Source organism: Mizuhopecten yessoensis, unplaced genomic scaffold (assembly GCF_002113885.1).
Source record: "Mizuhopecten yessoensis strain PY_sf001 unplaced genomic scaffold, ASM211388v2 scaffold4837, whole genome shotgun sequence".
In the NCBI taxonomy this organism is placed as follows: Eukaryota; Metazoa; Mollusca; class Bivalvia; order Pectinida; family Pectinidae; genus Mizuhopecten; species Mizuhopecten yessoensis.
The window spans coordinates 13,581-34,793 of record NW_018405746.1 but is presented as its reverse complement, the minus strand read 5'-3'; the positions used below and the strand labels follow the sequence as shown (position 1 = coordinate 34,793).

The 21,213-nt window shown below is 35.0% G+C and overlaps 2 protein-coding genes across 4 annotated transcripts; one reads left to right on the top strand and one right to left on the bottom strand.

The window, feature by feature from the left end:
* The first annotated feature begins 36 nt into the window (after positions 1 to 36).
* LOC110449873 lies at positions 37 to 10,037 on the top strand. 3 transcript variants are annotated; one of them, XM_021497017.1, is made up of 5 exons: positions 37 to 175; positions 1,678 to 1,905; positions 4,704 to 5,471; positions 7,655 to 7,794; positions 7,941 to 8,021. In XM_021497017.1, exons 2-4 carry the CDS (start codon positions 1,686 to 1,688, stop codon positions 7,753 to 7,755), a joined length of 1,089 nt encoding a protein of 362 aa, XP_021352692.1. In that variant the 5' UTR covers positions 37 to 175; positions 1,678 to 1,685; the 3' UTR covers positions 7,756 to 7,794; positions 7,941 to 8,021. The 3 variants fall into 3 exon arrangements, with proteins under 3 accessions (XP_021352692.1, XP_021352690.1, XP_021352691.1); XM_021497015.1 differs by lacking the exon at positions 7,655 to 7,794 and having other exon boundaries at positions 7,941 to 10,037; XM_021497016.1 differs by having other exon boundaries at positions 38 to 175; positions 7,655 to 8,033.
* A 380-nt stretch (positions 10,038 to 10,417) lies between these two features.
* On the bottom strand, positions 10,418 to 20,245 carry LOC110449872 (transmembrane protein 104-like). Its single transcript, XM_021497014.1, has 10 exons — positions 20,107 to 20,245; positions 19,317 to 19,438; positions 18,782 to 18,863; positions 18,286 to 18,355; positions 16,686 to 16,738; positions 16,391 to 16,421; positions 14,918 to 15,017; positions 13,918 to 14,035; positions 13,665 to 13,758; positions 10,418 to 13,496 (listed from the first exon to the last, which is right to left on the bottom strand). The coding sequence occupies exons 1-10, from the start codon at positions 20,149 to 20,151 to the stop codon at positions 12,730 to 12,732; spliced, it is 1,482 nt and encodes a 493-aa protein (XP_021352689.1). The 5' UTR covers positions 20,152 to 20,245; the 3' UTR covers positions 10,418 to 12,729.
* Between the last annotated feature and the right edge of the window lie 968 nt (positions 20,246 to 21,213).

Below are 21,213 nucleotides of genomic sequence, written 5' to 3'. Positions count from 1 at the left end.
AGTCCGAGGCTTACCAAATGGCATCCACGATTAGGGAACGCCCCCTGACAACGACATCAGCTTGCTTGGTGAATATAGTGTAAAGAACAAGGAAGAACGTTGTATCGCCTTTCGTTCGCTCTGTCGACGGTTGCAGCGCCAGACACAAGTTGACCGGGTGCACGGGTGATGTGAGGTAGGCTCCTTCGACACTTGCTGTGTCGTCAGTGGTTTTGCCTTGATTTGATTGACATTTTGGCATGTGAAATGTGTGATTGTTATCACGTTTATCATAATCAATAACCCCGTGAAGTGCATATTAGGCCTGCTTTTTCGACCAGTTTCCTTTAATTATGTATGACATATACTTAGCGAAAGGCGTGCAACACATAGGGGACCTAGTGAGGTTTACAATAAATTTTCATGTGGTTAGAATGTAATCATCTGTCGAGGGAGCAGATGTTATGTTGGGTTGTACGTCTGGAAACATGAACCCTGTCAATCAATTGTGGTTATTCAATAAAATCTCATTCGCGGTTATTGGTTCGTCTGATTAAGCTCGATCATTAAATCATTAATAAAACAATACACCGATTGATCAGATAGCACGTTTTGATTCGGTACGATAACCTGTTGATCGGATAGCACGAGACTTGTCACAGGTGATAAATTTACCTGGGCAAATGCCTATAACATGTATACATGCAAGCTTATTTTATTTCTCAGCATAGGAATGTTCTGTCACCTTAAATCTTGTTCAAACGAATATAGATAATCTGTATTTTATATCCAACTCATCCAAATAAACAATCAAAAAGTTTCGACTCAAATTTCTCAATTATCTATGCCTGCACTTAAATTAACTTAAGCATAAACTTTAAACTTTCGGGAAAAAAAATCATGTACTTTTACATGTATTTTCTTAATGATGATCTGATCTGAAGGGGGTGTTTGTGTTGCAGAAGGGGGGAAATGTTTTTAAAGAAGCGGGATTTGGTTTGCCTGAAGCTACCCCCACACCACCTCACTTTAATGCTTTCAACAAGTGTTGGCAATGTAAAAACGACATGCACACGTTCTTATTCTCCCAAATGTATTACTGAAGTTTTGTTGACAAGGCATATATATATGTATCATCTGCTAAGAAGTATAAAATTATATAATTCATTCACAAACAAAATAGAAAAGTTAAACGATTTCTCATTAGACAATGGCTGCGCAGGAAATTCATTTCACATTAGATTAGATTTTATCATGACATAATTTAAGGAAACCCACATTAAACTATAGCTGAAAAGCCGTATCTGTAGCTATTATCTCAAAATGCACAGTACCTCATTTTGGTGATATTTTATTTGATGGCTTTCAATGGATATATGCATTCAGTTGCCTTTTAGAGACAATTTAAGAAAGTCTGTTATTGTTAAGATCTGCTAATGTATTGAATTCACTTCCCATGAAGTATATTCAGTTATTAATGTTTTGAGTTGTGGTTATATGAAGGTAATAAAATGCACAAAAAAGCAATGCTCCTTTCTAACCCCTTTGGAAAAGCACTTCCAAAATATATTCGCGTTGAAATCAAAATAGATTTTCATTTTATTGCAATAGATCCTATTTCCGAATAAAGAATCATGCTAAGAGTAAAACAGAAACTGTTTCGGAATAAAGAAATATGCTGTTATATTTTTTTTTCAGAGAGCAAAATGGCGACCGCATTAGCAGCGTCGCCTATAGATCTGACCGAGCTCGCGAGGGCTCGGCGGACAGATGCCATGCCAAAACACTCTCTATTCGGATCCTCTCTGGAGATTCACACCAAGGACGAGATGGATCGAATTCAGAAAATCGATGTTTCGAAAAACAAGGAACTCCGTCGGAAAGGACGCTTCCAACTTCCTGAAGAATTACGTTCACAAATGAAAGGTGTGTGTGTGCATGTGTGAATTTGTTGTATAATTGTATCTTTATACAAAGTTTAAACAACGCAAAACAGTTTCAAACCTATCTACTAATTTTTCCAAATCTGTACTATATAGTGACAATGTAACAATCACCCTCCCTGAAATTCTTGACCCCACCCCTTTACCAACCCCGTCGATCACTCATCTCAGCCTATCCCCGATTGACAGTTTCTGAATTGTCATTTTTCCACCAGACCAGTTCTATTTCCTTAGACAAAGCGATAAGACCATACTTTAACAATACATCAGCTGTAGAGAATACTTTATTATAAACATAGTTGATACATTTTACACTGTACCTGATTCTCTGTATCTATATATAACATTAATGCCTTTTAAATTAAGGCTAAGTTCTGTGTCAGAAATTAAATAGAGGCTTGGGTCAAAGGATTTCTCAATGTAAGCCAAACACCTACTTTCAAGTTTAAAACGTTACATGTAAATAAAGAAATACCAAGTAAGCAGCCTTGTAGCACACCTGTTGTAATTTCTAAAAACAAATCTCACCAGATTAAAGCTTCATGTTGATACTAAATTACATTTGTGATGTATCATCATGCTAAATGAACATGTACAAGTTAAAATGTACACCTTAAAATAGCTCACATAAATCGAAACGAGTACAACTGTTTTATCCGGAGTTAAGTCCGACTCTTTATAATACAAACCAGATATTATTTCCATATCTAAATAGATATGTGTCTGATGAAGGACCGTACATATGTTTGTCAGCCTAGCTCTTACCTGCATGGTGGTAAAGGTACATATTTGCAGTGATAACTTGCTTGACGCCTTCAAGATAATTTATCTGCTGATGAGTGAATTGTTTATCAAATATTTGTTTGTCATTATTTAACCAATTAATTGATTTTTTTTAATGGTAATTAATTACATGCAGATCTTAAAAACGATAGAAGTAATGACAACATTTGATAGTATAGCTCTAATCGTGTAATAACACATTGGTATATAATCTTAGCACCATCTAAATGTATGTGGTGTTTGATGATGGAATTATCGAAAAAAATATGTGTATTCTTTTAGTGTTTCGAGTCTGAAACATCGATCAGATATCGAAGGGGTTTGTATTAATTTCTAAATAAATAATATTGATTTTAAAATATATATGCCAGGTAGGTGCTAGTTCTATCTGAGTTTACGTATAAAATACAAATCCCTGTGGATAATAATGTAGAAAATGTGTAAGGGTGTCGTATTCTTATTTGATATAGTCATTTGATAAGCCGGCATTAATTACGATCTCGGCTATTATCTGAACTATTGTGTATGATTTCTTTGTAATATAAAACTTAGGTAGTAGATATACTTTACATGCAGATACATGGAACACATATTTTGTCTGAATGTTAAACTCACGATCTGGATGAATAATCCACGTTTATATTAAACAATCGAGAGACGCGGTATAGTCTGAACCGTTTCAGTTCCGGAAAATTTTCCGGAGTAATAAATTTCCTGATAAAATTAATTTGTTTATCGTTTATAATGGTCCCTCGACACAGCAAGTTCATTAACGGTCATCGAATTGTAAAAAGTGATTGAAGTCGGCGACATAGTGAAGCCAGTCTAGAAAAAAAGTGTTAGGGTGGCTTATGTATTTTTTCTATTCTTCCATTTTTACGCCATGTAGATAATTTAAGGAACTTGAATAGCAATATTCAATTTGCTGATTGTGGAGTTCGATTCAAGGATTCCTTTCCCGCTGCAGGCGCTGATTTCAAACAATTACCTGACAGATTTTATAATGTACCCTCTATGAACTGTTTATTTAATACAGTTTCTGTGCAATCAGCCTATGTTTATTTACATTCAATAATAATCTCTATAATAAACTATGATATATTTTATGAAAAATTCGTTTGCTATTGATATATTTTGACGTCTTTTGCACATTTTAACCTTTTGTTTCTGGTTTTCGTGTTTTCAGTTTTTTGTAAATTTCTATAATGACTCAAATTGTCGATGGGCCGTAAAACAATACAAAACCTACAAAACATGCTGTTTTCCTGTCATTACACTGTTATTGGTTATATTTCGTATATTTCTTCTTTTCGGAAATCATTTATCAAAAAGTTGATCAAAATTAATAGTCATGCAAAATAAGAAGAAAAAAATCAGAAAACCAACACAGACAGTCCAATGCCAAGTTTCAGATTTTGGCAGTGGTACGCAAATCCTTTAAACTAAATACTGTAAAAAATGTACATATTCCCTTGTGTTAGTAATATAAGAATGTAAAGTTAGTTCTGTATTGAATGCATCTCAGTTTAATGACAACATAATATACCGTGTCCACTGCGAATCTACACACAAACGATCTACGTCACAGTTCTTGTGTGAATAGGAGGTAACAACCATGAAGCCAATACCACAATTATTCTAAGCCTAGTTAGCTTTTATTTTCAGAAAAAAAAATCACGTTAATTTTACTAGGTATGAGTATGCAAAAGAAGGAAAATATATACAACACGTGTTTTTAACTTGGAATGATAGCAGCCACACATGGAAGACAGAAAACACGGAAATGATCGTTGAATGTTTACTATTTTTTCAAAGTTTTTTTCTGCAGTCAAGATTGCGTTAAACTTACGATGCGTCTAGACAATTCGACAAAAACATGACACATTGTTTCAAAAGTGTTATTGTCGGTTAAGGTTCAGAATTAATTACCATAGTTCAGTCCCTGATGTTTTTTCTACACAAGTCTTAGTGGTAACCTATACTAATTTTGTCTTTCAGAGTATAAAGTCGTACAAGCAACGAAAGGAGAGATAGAAAAGCAGAAAGACGAATTATTGAAGACAAAGAGGGCCATTGAAAACATGGAATTCGGTGCATTAAACTTTGACACGGAAAACATCACTCGTGTGCCTCAGAGAGCAGGATCTGGCAGATCCCCATTGTCTATGTCGGATAACGCCTTAAAAGCTGCCAGGGAAATGAATTACGTAGGCTTAAACGACAGAAATAGTTACAACAGGGACAAATATGGCCACAGAGCGCCTATGCACCAGTATAGTTTGTGTGGGGACATTCTGCGGCCCGGCATGGAGACCATAAGGCGAGAAAAAACAGAATACCCGGCGTATGTAGGTCATAGTGAACGACACCGGAAGGCTCCAACCGAAACTCCACGTCACACGTCTGCTGGTCCAGCAGCGCAACCGCGTAGTATTGTATCACTGCCACCGAATATTCGTCATCAGTTCGGTAGCAAAGTTTGTGATTTTCTTTTATCTGACGAAAAGAAAGTCGAAAAGACAGTAAATGAAGAGAAATTGCGAAAACAGCGGTTGTTGCGCCCAAGTAAGCACCTGGATATTCCCGATATGGATAAGGAATTAAAACCGGAATACGAAATGCTCGGAAATGCCATGCGCCAAAACATCTTTCCCGGTTATACGATGAATCACAAGAAGAGTATGATGAAGTTAGCGTACGATGATAGCGTACATCTAAGGCGATACCCTGATCCGGACCAATGGCGTTATCAGAGGGACGAACTCAGTAAGTATCCTGGTCGTTTTCGTGTGGCTGTACCTTTTGGGTGTGTTTCTACCTTAATTAATACTGCACGCATGAACAATAACTGTAGACGAATATGTGTATTTTAATGTTTCCAAAAACTGACGTTATTTACCCTTTTCCTATGTAGCTCAAGTTATTCCTCGACGAATTCGTTATTGCGAAATCCATACTATCAAAAAAACTAACATATATACATGTACGTACATTGGAAACCTACCAATCTGGACCCAAGATGTGGAAAAATCAAAATTCTGCTTTCCGGATAATTATGTGTTATTAGGTTTTGCCTAACGTTTAAGTGTCAGAAACGATAGTGTCCAGTATAACACTGTTCCACTGTTCGTATTGACGACGTTTAAAGCGTTTCGTTCAAATGAGATTTTTTGAAAATAACTTCTCTACCTTGAATATACATGTTCTCTTTTTATCTTCCATATATTCTACATTACACCCGATACAATTATTAATCCCACCACATTCACGAAACCGTGCGATCATTAGTTTTTAGCAGTACCTTGTAACTCAATGGTCCCTTTTGAACCTCATCGTAACCTCACCATTCTTTGCTTTAATTAACATGTTTATTGGTACCAGTGCTTGTTTATCCATTCCAAGTGTGAATTTTCAAAAACCCATGCACGACTTGCCGTGAAAGACAGTAATATAAAAATCTATACGAAGCCAATTGAAAATAATTTGTATGTTCCCTTTTTTATGCCTTAAATGCTGCTCAATAATATTAGAAATATCCCTCTCTCTTCTGTAAAGCATTGTTTTCACTATAAATCGTGTGCCTACTACTGCACTGTAGTTGCTTAAAGAATGCAAAAGGAAGCCAATTCTATTTTGTTTGGTCTTGCAATCATCACACTTAATATCCATATTGATTTTTTGAAAAATGTAGAATTAACTGCACGAAATAATCTGTTAGATATTTTTGAATCAAAAATAACAAAATGTGTCTGAACTGAAATCGCTACTTACCGGAAGTGATGTCAATACCGGATGTTGAAGCATTGTAAGCATATATTAATCCGGATACCCTTTTAGGGTATTCTTACCGGTATCCAAATTAAGGGGGTTCTGCCGTATATTATTAACATTACTGTGAAAATTGAAAAAAAATGAAATAGGATTTCTCTTAGATAAGTAAGGACAACATGTCATACATAGATATATCGTGTGCACATTTATATGCTTGTGTTGAGAGCTCTTAATAAATTGAAAACAAACATTCTTATGAGTTTCGACATTTATATCATGAACATACAAAGTGTTGGCTAGCACTTTTCACTTCGTACCTTGTTAAAGTTAAGGTTTTGGCTAAAGGGTCAAAAGTCAAATCATTGCATTGCTTTCACAGACTATGAATTTGACAGTTTTTACAATTCCTTACGAAAATTCACTGCAAAACTGTCTTTCATGAACAGACGGGCCCTGGTTCATATTAAAGAGGTCAAACGTATGATGATGGGGTCAATCGTCACATTCAGATCGTTTAAGTACGTACTGACTATCAACGACTTCAGAAATTCTTTTGTAAAAATTCATAGTATGTGTCATGTGTAGACACATTTGCAGGGTTGTAGAACACTCTCAGGGCTGTTCACGAAAGTTTACGTCACGACAATAAGCGAGGCTTTAACTTTGAATCGGATAGTCCGGTGTATACACTGGAACGTCGTTGCTCTGGGCACTTTCTGTTTTCTAAGTTAACTCTATTGTTACCGGTCATAAAAGAACATGAAATATTACATAGATGTATTTTAGAATGTAGTTATCTGGCGTCTCCGGATTATTCGAATTTCAAACTACCATCACGTTTTCCCTCCCCGACATACTTTTTTTCTAAACGCTTGAACGTTTGAGGTTTCTCGACATTTGTTTTCAAGATTTGCAATCACTTCTCTTAGTTCACAACTGTTCATAGAGGAGCACTCATGATCATGTATTGAAATGAAATAAATAAGAAAATCTTTCATCTTAATCTAGTATATGAAAGAGAAAAGCTTAATATTTTATTGAAAGAAATTTTAAATTATGATTTTGAATGGGAAAATCTCAAACTTTCAAGTTTCCAGTCATTTCTCCATTCTGTTTGCTTGTTTTGAAACTGCTAACATTATCATCTACAAGTTCCTTTCCCTTCTCCTCTGTTTTAGGTACATGGGCGGAACATAACGTTCTTCAAACGAGGATGAAAAAGGCTTGGGAAGCCTACTTTTTGGAGACACTTGCTAAGAAACAGCAGAAAAAAGATTGATAGAGACATTTTTATACTATTACGTATTTAAATAACTTTGTACGTAATGCATGTTTCAGTTCAGTCATAGAAAACGTTATAACAAAAATGTGTTTATCTACATTTATTGAAATATCTTTGTGTTGCACCTAATTTTCACATGGCACATGCAGGACTACTATGGTACTACTTTTCCTACATATCAGGTACATGGGCGGAGCAAAATATTCTGTACGAGCGGATGCGGAAATCATTTCGGGAGTTCTTAAGCTCTATGCCAAAAGCAGAGCGGAACTGGGAAAAGGGGGCCGTTTCAAAGCCAAAACCGAAATCTGATCCGGCTCCACCAAAACCTAAGCCAAAACCGAAGAAGCCAACTACAAAGTCTAAACCGGAAGAGCCTGCCTTTGAGGAAGTGATTTTCAAAACACCCCCAATCACACCGCCACCGCCTCAACCGGAAAAAGTGACTTTGGCGCCAAAAAATGAAAAAGACAACGAATTCTGGGACCTTTATGATAAAAAGTGAGTGTAAGACCACCATGAAAGTCTTTAATAACTTCAAGAGCGGATTGATAACTAAAAAGTTTATTCCTAAATATGGATATAATTATGGTGCTTGCTTCTCGGAGGAATTGTGGTACCACAATCACAGGACAATTGTTTTGAAGAAATATATATTTGAGTCATTTTTTTCAATTCATGATCAGTGTTTATGAAATATGTGCAATCATTTACTGTCTCTTTCTACACAACCCTATGTTTTGCCAATTAAACATGAATACCTACTCATTGCATTGAAGAAAACGGTTGATATGAAAATCGTTAAAAGAATATATATCATATCATTCCTGCTTCCTGTTATTGCTAATATTTTACTGTTATCGGCACAACAAAATTTACAAATAGTTTGGTTTTTGTCTAAAATTTGAATTTAAACACTTCCGTCAATGAACTGTAAACATGTGTTACTAAAATCTATTTACGTCTGATAGAAATAATATTTTGGCAAGTCAACCATGCATTATGTCACAATGGTTTTTTATCAAACGTATCAACCGATAACATAAACTGTTTGCAGTATCTGTTATGCCTGGTATTCACTTTATACTAATAATTATATGTACTAGTGTATTCTTGGGATTATGGGTAATTCGGTCAGTGTTTCACTGCGTCACAGGGATCATGAACCAGAAATTTGTTTTTATCAAATTGAGTGTAAAAAACACATCTTTTTAAAAATTAAATTGTCCATGATTTGTAATATGACGTTGAATTTGGGGAAAACGGGATATTATGGTTAACTGGGAAGGAAGAAAAACGATAATTTCCTTGTTAAGCGATTTTCTCGTTCTCGATCGCATGTGACTGTGGTATGTAGTTACGGTACAATTTATCTCACGTGCACTCAAATATCCTATTTCAAATTGTCGTTGAAATCCTCGAAATCGGCTGTGTTACATATTTTCTTGTTATATGTGTTCCGTATACGGAGTTCTTGTGTCTTGTTCTATATTTCCGATATATACCATTACCAAGCATTTGTGATATTTTGTATTTTTTATCAAACATATAGCTATTCTATTCAGCTTTTTAAGCCATCTGTGATAAGTACATTTTGTGATCCATTAAAGAATCTTGATGATTTCAACTCCGCTTTGCCAGAATTGTCGACTTTATTTGTGGCATCTGTAATGGAAAGGATATCTCTATATTTTGCAGAGAACAAATCCAACATTATTATCCAAATTTCATATTTAGATAAAAGGAAATTCTATATCTCAGATCTTCAATAAGATTCATCAACTTTGATATCTATATCTCAGAATTTAATTCTTGGCGAGAGAATTTTTCACTATGTAAACCTACCTCAAGTCGAAAACTTGTTATTTTTTCCATAATCATAGTATTTAATGTCCGTATTTTTTTACATTGAAATCTCATCAATCCATGCAAAAAAAAATGTGTGTGTTTCTTTCAATTATAATAATCGAAATAATACATTTTCCGTAACAGCGATTCTTCTCCTGAAAAAAAAGCTTCCGGAAAGTTCTTTAAAATCATTTGATTCTGTGAAGAATTTTGGATTAATGAGATTCAGTGTAGACAGTTTCGTCCAATCTTCAGTATTACCTTTTAATATGACATGAACAAACGGTCGAACATATTTCGAATTTTCAGTCTTCCTGTATAAGAAAAATCCTTTTCTGGGACCTTTGTTTTCCCATTCCTCGCATGCCTGTTATACTTCTATACAGTTCGATTGGAAATGAGATGAAATTAAAATACATTCTTAAAGGTCACTATTTGTCGTTTTGAATTGATCAATGATCTGTCTAATACCCGACTTCATTTCCTGTCGAAACACTTGATACTGTAAAACGTATTATATTGGAGATTTCTTTTCAGACAACATATTCCGGAAGAAGTTTGTAGCGCTGTTTAATAATGTTGGAAACTGTTACAATATCTGAAGACTGATTCTTCGGAGAATTAACGGAGAATAAACATAGTGACGTCACATCATATCCCTTATGGAATCTATGTGAATATCATACAACTCAACAAAGAATCAAAGACTCAATAAAAGCAAATACTGACCGATTTCACAGTCAATTTTTGTCAACATAAAGGAAATTAAACAGTTTTCTCAATTTCAAAAAAGTAATAAACCCAGTGCAAGTTTGAAATATTTCTTTCTTTATCATAATAAACATTTTTCCAATTGGACATATCCTCCACAAAATTCATAGTATCACATATAAATACAGTAGAATAACAATAAGTGGAGCGAGCAACACGAGTTTTATGAGACAATATAACATTAATGTAATTTCATATTATAAGCAACACCGTCCAGGAGTGTAAGATACTTTCGTTCACATGACATTTTCTTTTGCCAGAAAAACAACTCAACATGTTCCCTTGCATTAGTGTTTCTATTATGACGTCACAACCAAAAGCAAGACATGCAGTACGTAAACCGACAGTAGAATTAAGTCTACTTGTTCGATGTACAGGGACCTGAGAAACTGTTACAGCTATATTTGGACCTAAAATATGATGTTCAGAGTATAGTTTTACACGTTTTAGAGGTTTAGATAAACTTTCTGTAACAATGCCACCCCATGCTCTTATTATATATGTCATCATGGTGGTGACAGTTTTGCAGAAAATTTATCCAAACCCCTAAAATGTGTACAATTTCTCTTAAACACCTTAGTTCAAGTCCAAATATATGTAGCTGTACCAAATTCTCAGGTCCCTGAGATCCGATTAACCTAACATGCTCATATAGTGCAGTCTACCTAAATCGGATGTCAAGTTGTCAGGAAAATCACCCGTTCACATATAGGTCACACTATATCGGTTTATTACCTGATAAATTAAAAAGTTTTAGAAAGGTAGTTTTGTGTATTGTGATTTATACATACGTTTTAAACAACATTTTCACCCTCGTAAGTTGAGATCTAAATACTGCAGAGAAGTTTATATTTGATTGTGACGTCATAATGAAAGACGTCTTAGTACAGAATGAACAAAAAATGTTATAGAACACAAAAATAATGGAAATTCAAGAAATAAAATATCAATGTCGAAAAAAAGGAGAAGTACCATGAATGTGGTCCACAACATTTTTGTAAAACGACGGTAATGCATTCTCAGTCATGTACAAAACATAAAAAAAGTTTTGGCACATAAAAAAGTACTGATAATTCTAAAATAAATACATTTGATCAAACATGAGTTGAAACTTTTATTGTTTATAATGTACACTACAATGAAAAATGAACACTTCTGGAAATATTTGAAAAAACAAGCTAGGAATAACTATTTTTGTGATGTAATGAAACTGAATGTGTCACCAAGTGTGAACAATTACTGATACAAAATTTTAAGAGAGTCCACAGCAGATTCCTTTTTACTTATTTAAAAAATATATTGTTTTAAAACAATGCTTTCTGGAATACTAAACTGAAACAATCTTTCTTGAGCAATGTCATAACAATACCATTCTCATTTATCCGTTTATCCGAGTTGCTTCCCTTTGTAATCACAACTAAGAAAGATGAAACTAAACCGGCTCCGTACCAAGTAAGTGCATTTCAAAAGCGGAATCGCAATGAATTAGTAGAATTATATATTTTCCTTTTTGATAGATAGATGCTTACTGTCCTCAAAGCGGATTTAGAGGGAGAGAGGGACAAAATGAACTACCAACCAAGGCAATATATTTGTGATACTTTTACCAGCAACTATTCTGGAATCGTTATTTCTTTACCTTTACTTAAAAATGGACAACCAAAACCTCCAGTTGATGTAAGTAAAAACACGTGAAGAAATTTGAATAAAAAATGTCCAAATTTCTTCAAAAGAACACAGAAAATTGCTAAGAAAGGCAGTCAAATTGTTGTTGTATTTTCATACTCAAAATGTTGGAGACGATTCTAGAATTTCCAAAGAGACCCTCAAGTTCCAATCGGGAACCGTCGGCACTTTCCGTAAACGAGAAAATACGGTTCTCGGTTGCCTCAAGTTTTAGCACTGATATGAGACCGGATGTAGAAATGATTCTGATTAAACTATCTAATGTTAACAACTTCACATTCAGATATGTCAGTATGACAAAACATTGGGTTGTCATGGTTTTGGCAGTCAAATATATTTGCCAAATACTGAACAAACATTGCTTTTGGTAAAATAATTCATTAAAAAAATAAAATTTAAAACAGATGCCCATATATGGAACTTACAACTAAGAATTTATAGATATCATTTATTTGTACTAATGTATATACTGAATTTAAGCTATCTTTGGCATATTGTTAAAAGTCAATATTCCTTTATCAGATAGTATATCAAGTTATTGTTTATAAAATTCACTCCCCAGTCACCAGTGGTCTACAGTGACGGGAGGGAACTCTTGTCTTTACCTATATAAAGCACCCTAAAAACTGAACGAAATATCTGTTTAAGAAAAGATTGAATTTTGACCTACTTACCCGTAATTATGTGGTTGACCGACACGATCACCATACATACCGTTGCCCATGTATACGCGAACCATACCCACGCTCTGTGTTTGAATGGTGAGGTGTAAGGGTTCTGCAAATTTGGAGCTCTTCTGTTCATGTCTTTTCTAGCAAAATACACTAGGGCCGCTGGTATAACATATTGAATCCCTGCGCCTGCGTATGACCCCGTGACCCCGACAAGAAACTCCACTTGACTTGTGCAAAATGCAATTATAAAAGGAGGTATTATGGCCCCTAAAGGAAATACAATTCTATCTACAACCCAGGGAAAAGGATTGGAGTCACCTTTATAAAACATCGTTTTAAGATTATTTCTCAATGTGATGGAAATAATTGGAAAATTGGTACTGAGAGTAAAGACAGGAAACAAAGCTAGAAAATACTGAATCACTGCGACATTTGTGATTGGCTCAGAGGAGTCACATGGGTCTGGGAGAAAATTCAATGTGTATAAATCGTTGAGTTTGTTGAAAGCAAATATTCCTGTAAATGAAATCAAAGCATAAAATCCAAGAATAAGAAGAAAGTCTAGTCCAATAAGTCTAAACAATCCTTTTTTGTTGTTTATCGGGGTGACGAGACTTGGGAGAGAATGATGGCACATAAAGGAGTAAACACACACTCCAAAAAGATTTGGTATTCCTGAGAAATCTGCCGCTTCTGGATGACCTTGACCTTGACCTTTGCTCAATCGAATCACGGCAAGGACAACCATGGTTCCAAAGGCTGAAATGAAACAGAGACTCTGATTTTGATAACTAAAAATACAGATATAGACCAGAATTTGAATCACTATGTAATACGTTCAAATAGGAATACTACTGAAGAAAATGTACAACAATGTATACATGTAGTTTAACTTTTGAAATTTAAAGATATAAGAAAAATTCTTACAGAGCCATCGCATCACTGTAGTGAAGAGTTGGAGGTACTTGGTTTTCTGGATGTTGAAGAAAACAAACGGGCCTCCGGTCACAAAGAAAATCGTCTGTAGTAAAAAGAGAAGGAACGGTAACACTAAGCTATTAGAACTGAATGTAAATAGAAAGCATCAAACAATATGAATATATTCTTATGGTTCATACTTAAATTTGTTTGTTTGTTTCATAAACTGTACATGATACCAAAATTAAAATCGTCCTCTCACCAGACATATTCTGTAGGCTTGACCTCTGTCAATGTCTCTGCCCTCCCAACAATTGTCACTGTCGGTCAGTTTCAGGGAATGATTACACGCCTCTGTCACGTTTGGTAGTTTATAGGTGCTGGAAATAAAATTGTGAAGACGCTCTACATGTATACGTTTATAAACCAAAAGACACTCATTTCGAATTTAAGTATTGAATACCTAATCAATAGATAAATATCAGTGAAACAATTTCGACTAATCAAATAAAAAATCAAACCAGTTAACAGTCAAAACTATTGGCCGGTTCCGTAGTTTCGTCAGTTGCATGTCAAACTTTGACTGGCTGACAGCAACAGGCTTAAGCCCATAAAAAATAGTCAGATACATTTTAAACAGTTAAACAGTTTCTGTAGATTGCATCATCGATTCCGGTTTAGAGGAGTTAATGATAAGGTAATGTTAGGAAACATTTGTTTTTCACTGATGAGATAACAGAACATTAATTTCATGCCTTATCAGTCAACAGTCAAACTAAAACTATTTTCCCCTGGGTGTTAGGACCAAACCTATGAACTGTTCCCGGACGTCTATACAAGTTTCATTGGCACACTTGCAGGTTAAGGGAAAGAAAATGACATTCTTTGTCCAACAGCATGGTCAGGGACGATTACTGCGTAACCCCTAATGGAAGCATGACCTTTTCACTTTGTCCTAAGCTAATGAGACATGGAAGTGACTGCAGTCTATTTTTAGTACTATAGTCGTCATATGACCAACGCATATCTTGTATTGCCACGAAGTACTGTAAGTGGTTTAGGAAAATCATCAAGTCTATATTCTTTCTTTACAATTTACTAACTTTGTAAATGACTGTCTCAATATCCTTAGAGCAACATATATACGATTTTAATTAACGAATTCTATACTATTATTCCTAGTTAAATAAATGTATGATCATGGAACCATAAATGTTGGGTGTTAAATACAGGTCGTCCTTTGACCTTTGAGCTTGACCTACCATATTACGTCCCTGAGTGACACTGGTACAGCTGCGGCGTAAATGGCCAGATCCCCGTACAGATAGAGAACCATACACAGGTAGAACGCCAACAGACCCCCTGCCATGTAAAAACAAAATCGCTCAGAAAAGTGCTAGTACATAAGTATCAAAACATCTCTTTGCTTACATGGATGTACTGTGTGAAACGATGTTAAGTTGAAATCGTTTTATTTGAGGACTATACTGTAGCTTCGATCGAGTGGAAATATATTCACCACTTACACCTAAGTTATCCTGTGATAAAAAGAAAAAAACGCGTGAATTGCCATAAACAAACCGTGACCGCCTGTCACAACCACACACCCATCACTGACATTCACATCAACATTTGGCAAATCTTGAAATTTATCACGCATGCCAATCAACTTGAGTTTGGTAATTGCTGATCCTGTTTACAACCCGTCTGTGCGCATGTGCAACTATCTGACAAAGCATCGTCTGCTTGTGTTGAAGAAATTGTCAGCCATGTTTGAAAAGTTTAGAGGGACCAACGTTTAGTGGAGGAAAATAAACAGTAGTATGAAAAACGAGTAAAAAGGTAAGAAAATTTCGGAAAGCATTATAGCCTACATTTGCACGCAAAAATAAAGATGAGCGAGAAGAAGTACACTTCATCTATTATTACCAATTAGTTTCACGAATATAAACAATTTCAAAATGTTCTAAGTGTCTCCAAGCATAAAGTCAATGAATGTTTTTATACGTTAATTTTCTACAATATTTAACGTAACCCAAATGTATTCAAGTAAGAAATATTGTGTTAAATAAACTATAATATTGGAAACCATTCTCGAAAATGTGACGCAATAGACTGGATCGTCTTATAATAGCATTTCGACCAAAACCCATTACAGTTCCGGAAATCTTCTACTTTACAAACGGAAGTTTAAACTTTGAAGGTCAGACAATATTTCCATTCAAACAAATAATACATTTGTCAGTACAAACAAACTCATACGACGGAATAGCAGGTTTATAATTTTATTTTATATCACAATTCATAAACTGCATCATTGTGCTCATGTTCATAATTTCTGAAAAGTCCCGATGCACGGATGCTGGATTGTGTACAGATGATTTCCGTCAAAATACCCCATTCCCGCTCTAAAATCCGGCTTTGGACGTTTTTTCGGTTATATATTATGTACTGTCGCCAATAAAGAATTGTACCTTCCACGTTTGTTTTCTTGTTTCATGCTTGTTGGGTTTTTTTCATTTTCGTCGACGCCTTTTTGAGAACTCGCATTAACCAATGTTAAAATTACAACGGAAACTGAACAAGCATTTGACAACCTTCAAGATACAATGACAAGGCACAGTCGTATGACATTATCGGTTTACATATTTAAATACAAGTATATATTTATTTTGTAATGTCACTAACTTGATTATGAAGTGTAATACGAAGCCGTGAAAACCAAACATACTTACATTTATTGAAAAACATTTTGGCCATTTGACCCTGAAAAAACAGGAAAGTCATAATATTAATTTATTGAAACGTTATAAGCATGTTTGTAACAGAAAACAAACAACCGATTTAAACATCATATTGTGTTGATTAAACAAAATAGGACAAGGTAAATTTGATCTCAACTTCATTCTGAGATAACTTGATTTTATAGACTACATCGGTATATATTTTAGTTTAGCGTCCTATTAACAGCTAAGGCCATTTAAGGACGTGATAAACGTATTAATTTAGAATATATAAAGATCCACTTACCAGTTCTGTTCTCTCCGTCATGTCACAGGGATTCGTACTGTGGTCACAGGTACCTGTAAATAAATCAATATTCCTGTTGTCATTTTTATTGTTTTCTTTTACAATTGTCTATAAAATGTATACATGCACACTGAAGGTTTCATTACGCCCGGTTGTTTTCATAGGAGATATCAATGATCACGTTGATAATGTGTTGATTTTAACAGCAACCGCCATTAATTAACCACTTATCATTTAAGATATGTTCGTTACACATTAACTTGAGTAATTCTCATTTCAAGACTTATATTCAATTTATTTTATAGTGGCAACTTCTCGCAAATATTTCTTTTCTTCCCCAGTTACACGTATCTCTCCAGCTGCTCTTCATTTTGCCCTATTTCACATCATAATAATAATAATATACAACATTTGATATAGCGCCCTATCTAGGCTAGAATAAGCCACCCTAAAGCGCTTTACAGTACATAGATATACAATTTATAAATACAGTTAGCATATACATTGATCAATACAATTTTTGAGGAATTCGCAGGAGCTGCCTTATCTGACGCTAACTACTAGTCCTGTGTCACCTGGTAAATATCTCCCTGTGTGTATCCCTGCGTGTGTGCTGGAGATATGCGTACTACGACTTTGGGGATCGAACCCCGGTCGACTGCGTGGAAGGCCGGAGTGTTAACCACTCCACCAATCCGCCCAAAAAATGAAAATATTAAACAGTGGATTACACAAAAGGCCGTGGAAAATAAACAAATTTTTATTTGAACCTGATCCCACTCTCCCCTACCAGGACACTGGGACCTTTTCGTTGATGCGGAAAAACCGGTTTGTAACAATTTCGGGTATAAATTCTGGCGGACCTGCAACTGTTTATACAGGCCTTGCAAGGCTTTGTAAACGCTCGTCTGAAAGTTGCATCAGATTTACTAGGTCCGACCTTATTTAATCAACGAACAACTGTGGTCCGACCGGTTTAACCTTCCTTTTTCTATTGATGAACGCTATCTTTACGTAATTTGAAATGTGAACATATATGTAGGTATTGATTGACTTTAATCTTCTGTCTGTCTGTCTAATGAATTAAATGTTTGAAGTGTCGAAACCAAAACAAAATCTAAAGAGGTAAACAATTTGGCCATAATGTTTATATTTTTCCTCGTTTGTCTAATATTAAGCATGAATATTTTGCGCACAGGAAGTTGCATAAAATGACTGAAAATTATAGACTAAATGCACAGAAACATGTTTAGTAATCGAGGCAACACAATACAGGTAGTATCAGTGTGCCAAGATGGTTTAAGCTTAAATATGAGCAGGCACTTAGTGCAGAGAAAATGAGTCTTTTTAAAACGGTGAAGTATGACTTAAGTTAGCTTCGATAAAGTAGCTTTCTGACGACGAGATAAAAAAAAATCAGAGAGGAGTCCGGGTATTAATATTAGTTCTAGGCTCAAATGTGAGTAATTAAGCAAATTATGGGCATTTTTTTCTGATGTTGTTATGGACGCCATTTTGACTCAGTCACGAGGAGCAAGCAAGTGTTATGACACCTCTGAGTATAAATTGTTTTATAATTATCACAGTTATGTATCTTTACCGTTCTGAAGTAATGGTCTGGACTCGTCCGCATCTTCTCCATCAACAACTCTCGATACGTTCACAGGTGGCTAGCAAAAATAGTTTTAAACATTTGAAAAACATGCACATTATAAATACACAGTATTTATTCTTTAATAGAGATCCACACAGGAATGGTATCATTCTCTGATTAATAACATTAGTTCATAGTATGATATTGAGTTCATCACTACCTTAGACCAAGACATCATTTCTGTTTGGTACCAGTAAACTAGAAGATAGAGACAAGTGCTAAAAATAAGACAATACTTTCAATGAATGACAACAATTTTACGTGTGGGTAGGGGGAGAGCAAAACGAAGTCGCACAAGCTTTCAATCTTTCTGTCTTTCCTGTATAAGTTCGCAAGATATGCCAAGCAACCTCTGTATTGTATAATAGGACTGTGTATTTCAATCTTGTACACTTAGAACTCTTGTGTTGGTCAATGACCAACGCTATGATTGGACCCTTACCATGTGTGCTTGACCAGCGTCGTATCTAAGTTTAGCATTGGCCCAACCCATTGCCTCCGTTACAAAAGAAACGGTCATATTGCTGCAAAGAAAAGCGTTTGATATTAACACATCCTATAATTCATTTAACATCGACCCCTAAATATAGACATACACAAACGTATAAGGTCTACTATTTTCCTCGGTCGTTAAAATAATTTTTAAAGTTGTGTTTGTTCTAAGAGAACTTCCTCATACCATAGCCGAGGTTGGTACTGTTTCAGTTTTCCTGGTTAACTCATTCATCCCTAAAGACCCATATGAACTCTTCCAAATCAAAGGTTGGAATAGTTCATTATGAAACTTCAGGGGTTAAGGAAGTAAATCGTTCTTTTTTTAATTAAATTTTATATGTGGTATGGGTATTAAATAACATAAAACTCCTGGCTACAAGGAAATATTCAAGAACAAAAAAATGAAGTTTCTGTGATATAACGGATTTTTTAAACAAGGAAATAAATAAGATAAAAATATAATGTTAAACAGTGCTACAAACCTAACGATTGCCAGTGCGATGACAATGATAAGACTCAGCAGCCAGCCGGCCGAGGCGAACGCGCTTGGCATGGTCAGGGCTCCAGTGCCCACGATCAGGTTAAATATGTAGATGAGGCCAATCTGTACGAGAAAAAAAAAACCAATATGTTTTAATGTGAAACTTTTCTAAACAGAAAAAAAGTCTCAAAATTTGTTTTGTTAGAAATCCAAAGTAGAACGTGAATATTTACAATCAATGTATATCAGTTGGAACAATTATTTACTGTCTCTTAGAGAATTTTTAGCTAACGTTAGGGTTTCAATTAAAGTTTATTTTGACAGCACCTTTCTACGACGTTCAAATATCAAAGGCATTAAAATCTTGAAAAAAGTAGGATACGCCATTCATTGGTGAACATTTGACATTCAAAGAGAAACTGAAAGGTATCCTTTCACAGATAGGTCTAGCCCGAGTTTTCTCTGGCTCTGACACCAGACTTCCACATTTTGACTGATATATGTCTAGCTGTATGGTGTCGGGGCAAGAGGAAACTCGGGTTAACTATGATACTAGTGAGTCCAGCACCAGTGGGCCTGGCGGATCAAGAAGGGTTATGGACCTTGTTGATATTGGTAGGAGCATTGAGAGAGTTAATTTAAAGTAATTATACAAAAATATACCTCCTAACGTATCAACAAGACCCTGTGCTGAAACAGAAATGTACAGTAAACCACCCCTCCTCTCGATGTAAAATTTCTAGTCTAGCTATATATCCGTCCGTGAGTTTAGAATGGTTAGGATTACTCACCAGCCTGGAGTAGCCGGCACCGGTATCTGTGATCCCTCCTGCCATCCTGCAACTGGTAAACTTCTCAGGGGTCACAAGATTGAACGTCAGATCGCGATCATGATAGATTTTGTTTACGAATGGCTGGTGTTTCCGGTTATTGGTCACATGATTTTTAAAAAGTTCGAGTTACTTCCCTTTATTTCTGTGTACAATGTAGTACACAAGCATTTGACTAGTCTTGTTGAAGTCAGAAACTGAAATGGTATAAACTATTTTTCTCATGTTTAATGCATTGGTACTTTGTCCCCTTCCTTCGAATATTTATTGTTTATAGCATTCTACACGCATTTTTACCATAAAATTTGCAGTAAAAGTGTTCTTAAGTTGTCTTTACTCTGTTGCCCAGGTACATTGTAAATGATGTATGTAAGTGTCGAGATTTGTAGTTTTTTAGATCTTATTGATAGTCACAACTTCCCCTAACCCTTCTCCGTCTGCATATGACCTTGGCTCAAGCGAGGACCTTAGACCGTGACCAAACAGACCCTACATATCATTTATTTGAGAAAAACTCGGAATAAATTGATCAGTGTGAGATTGTGAAACAACTTTTTTTAATCAATATTATAAAATATAACGTGAAATATATAAATTAATAAAAAATAAATAAATAAATACATAACTAAATAAAACCCCATTAAAGGTAGTATAATAACCAAATAGGATATCAATAGCGAAGATTTAGTAACATTATTTGCAGCATATTTCTATATGACGTATCCGATCCCCTTTAGGGAATTGATTCGCTTACATTTATGTAATCTTTGTCATGCAAAAGTTCGGAAGATGAAGCAGTTTTTTAATTAACTGTGAATTTTACTCTGAAATCGCAACTGAATTCTTCAGTGCAGCTCGTATTTAAAACCCTTATTTTATAGACCTTGGTGATAGTGGTAAATTACAATTTTAAGGACAAATTCCAACATTCAGAATATCATAGCTGCAACTATTTATCATATGGACCACCGACATTTATGTTTTACTTACGTGTTTACACAAATATAAACGATGTTTCATACAATAAGTTTTAAATACTTACTTATTTTGTATTTTATAGATACGCGT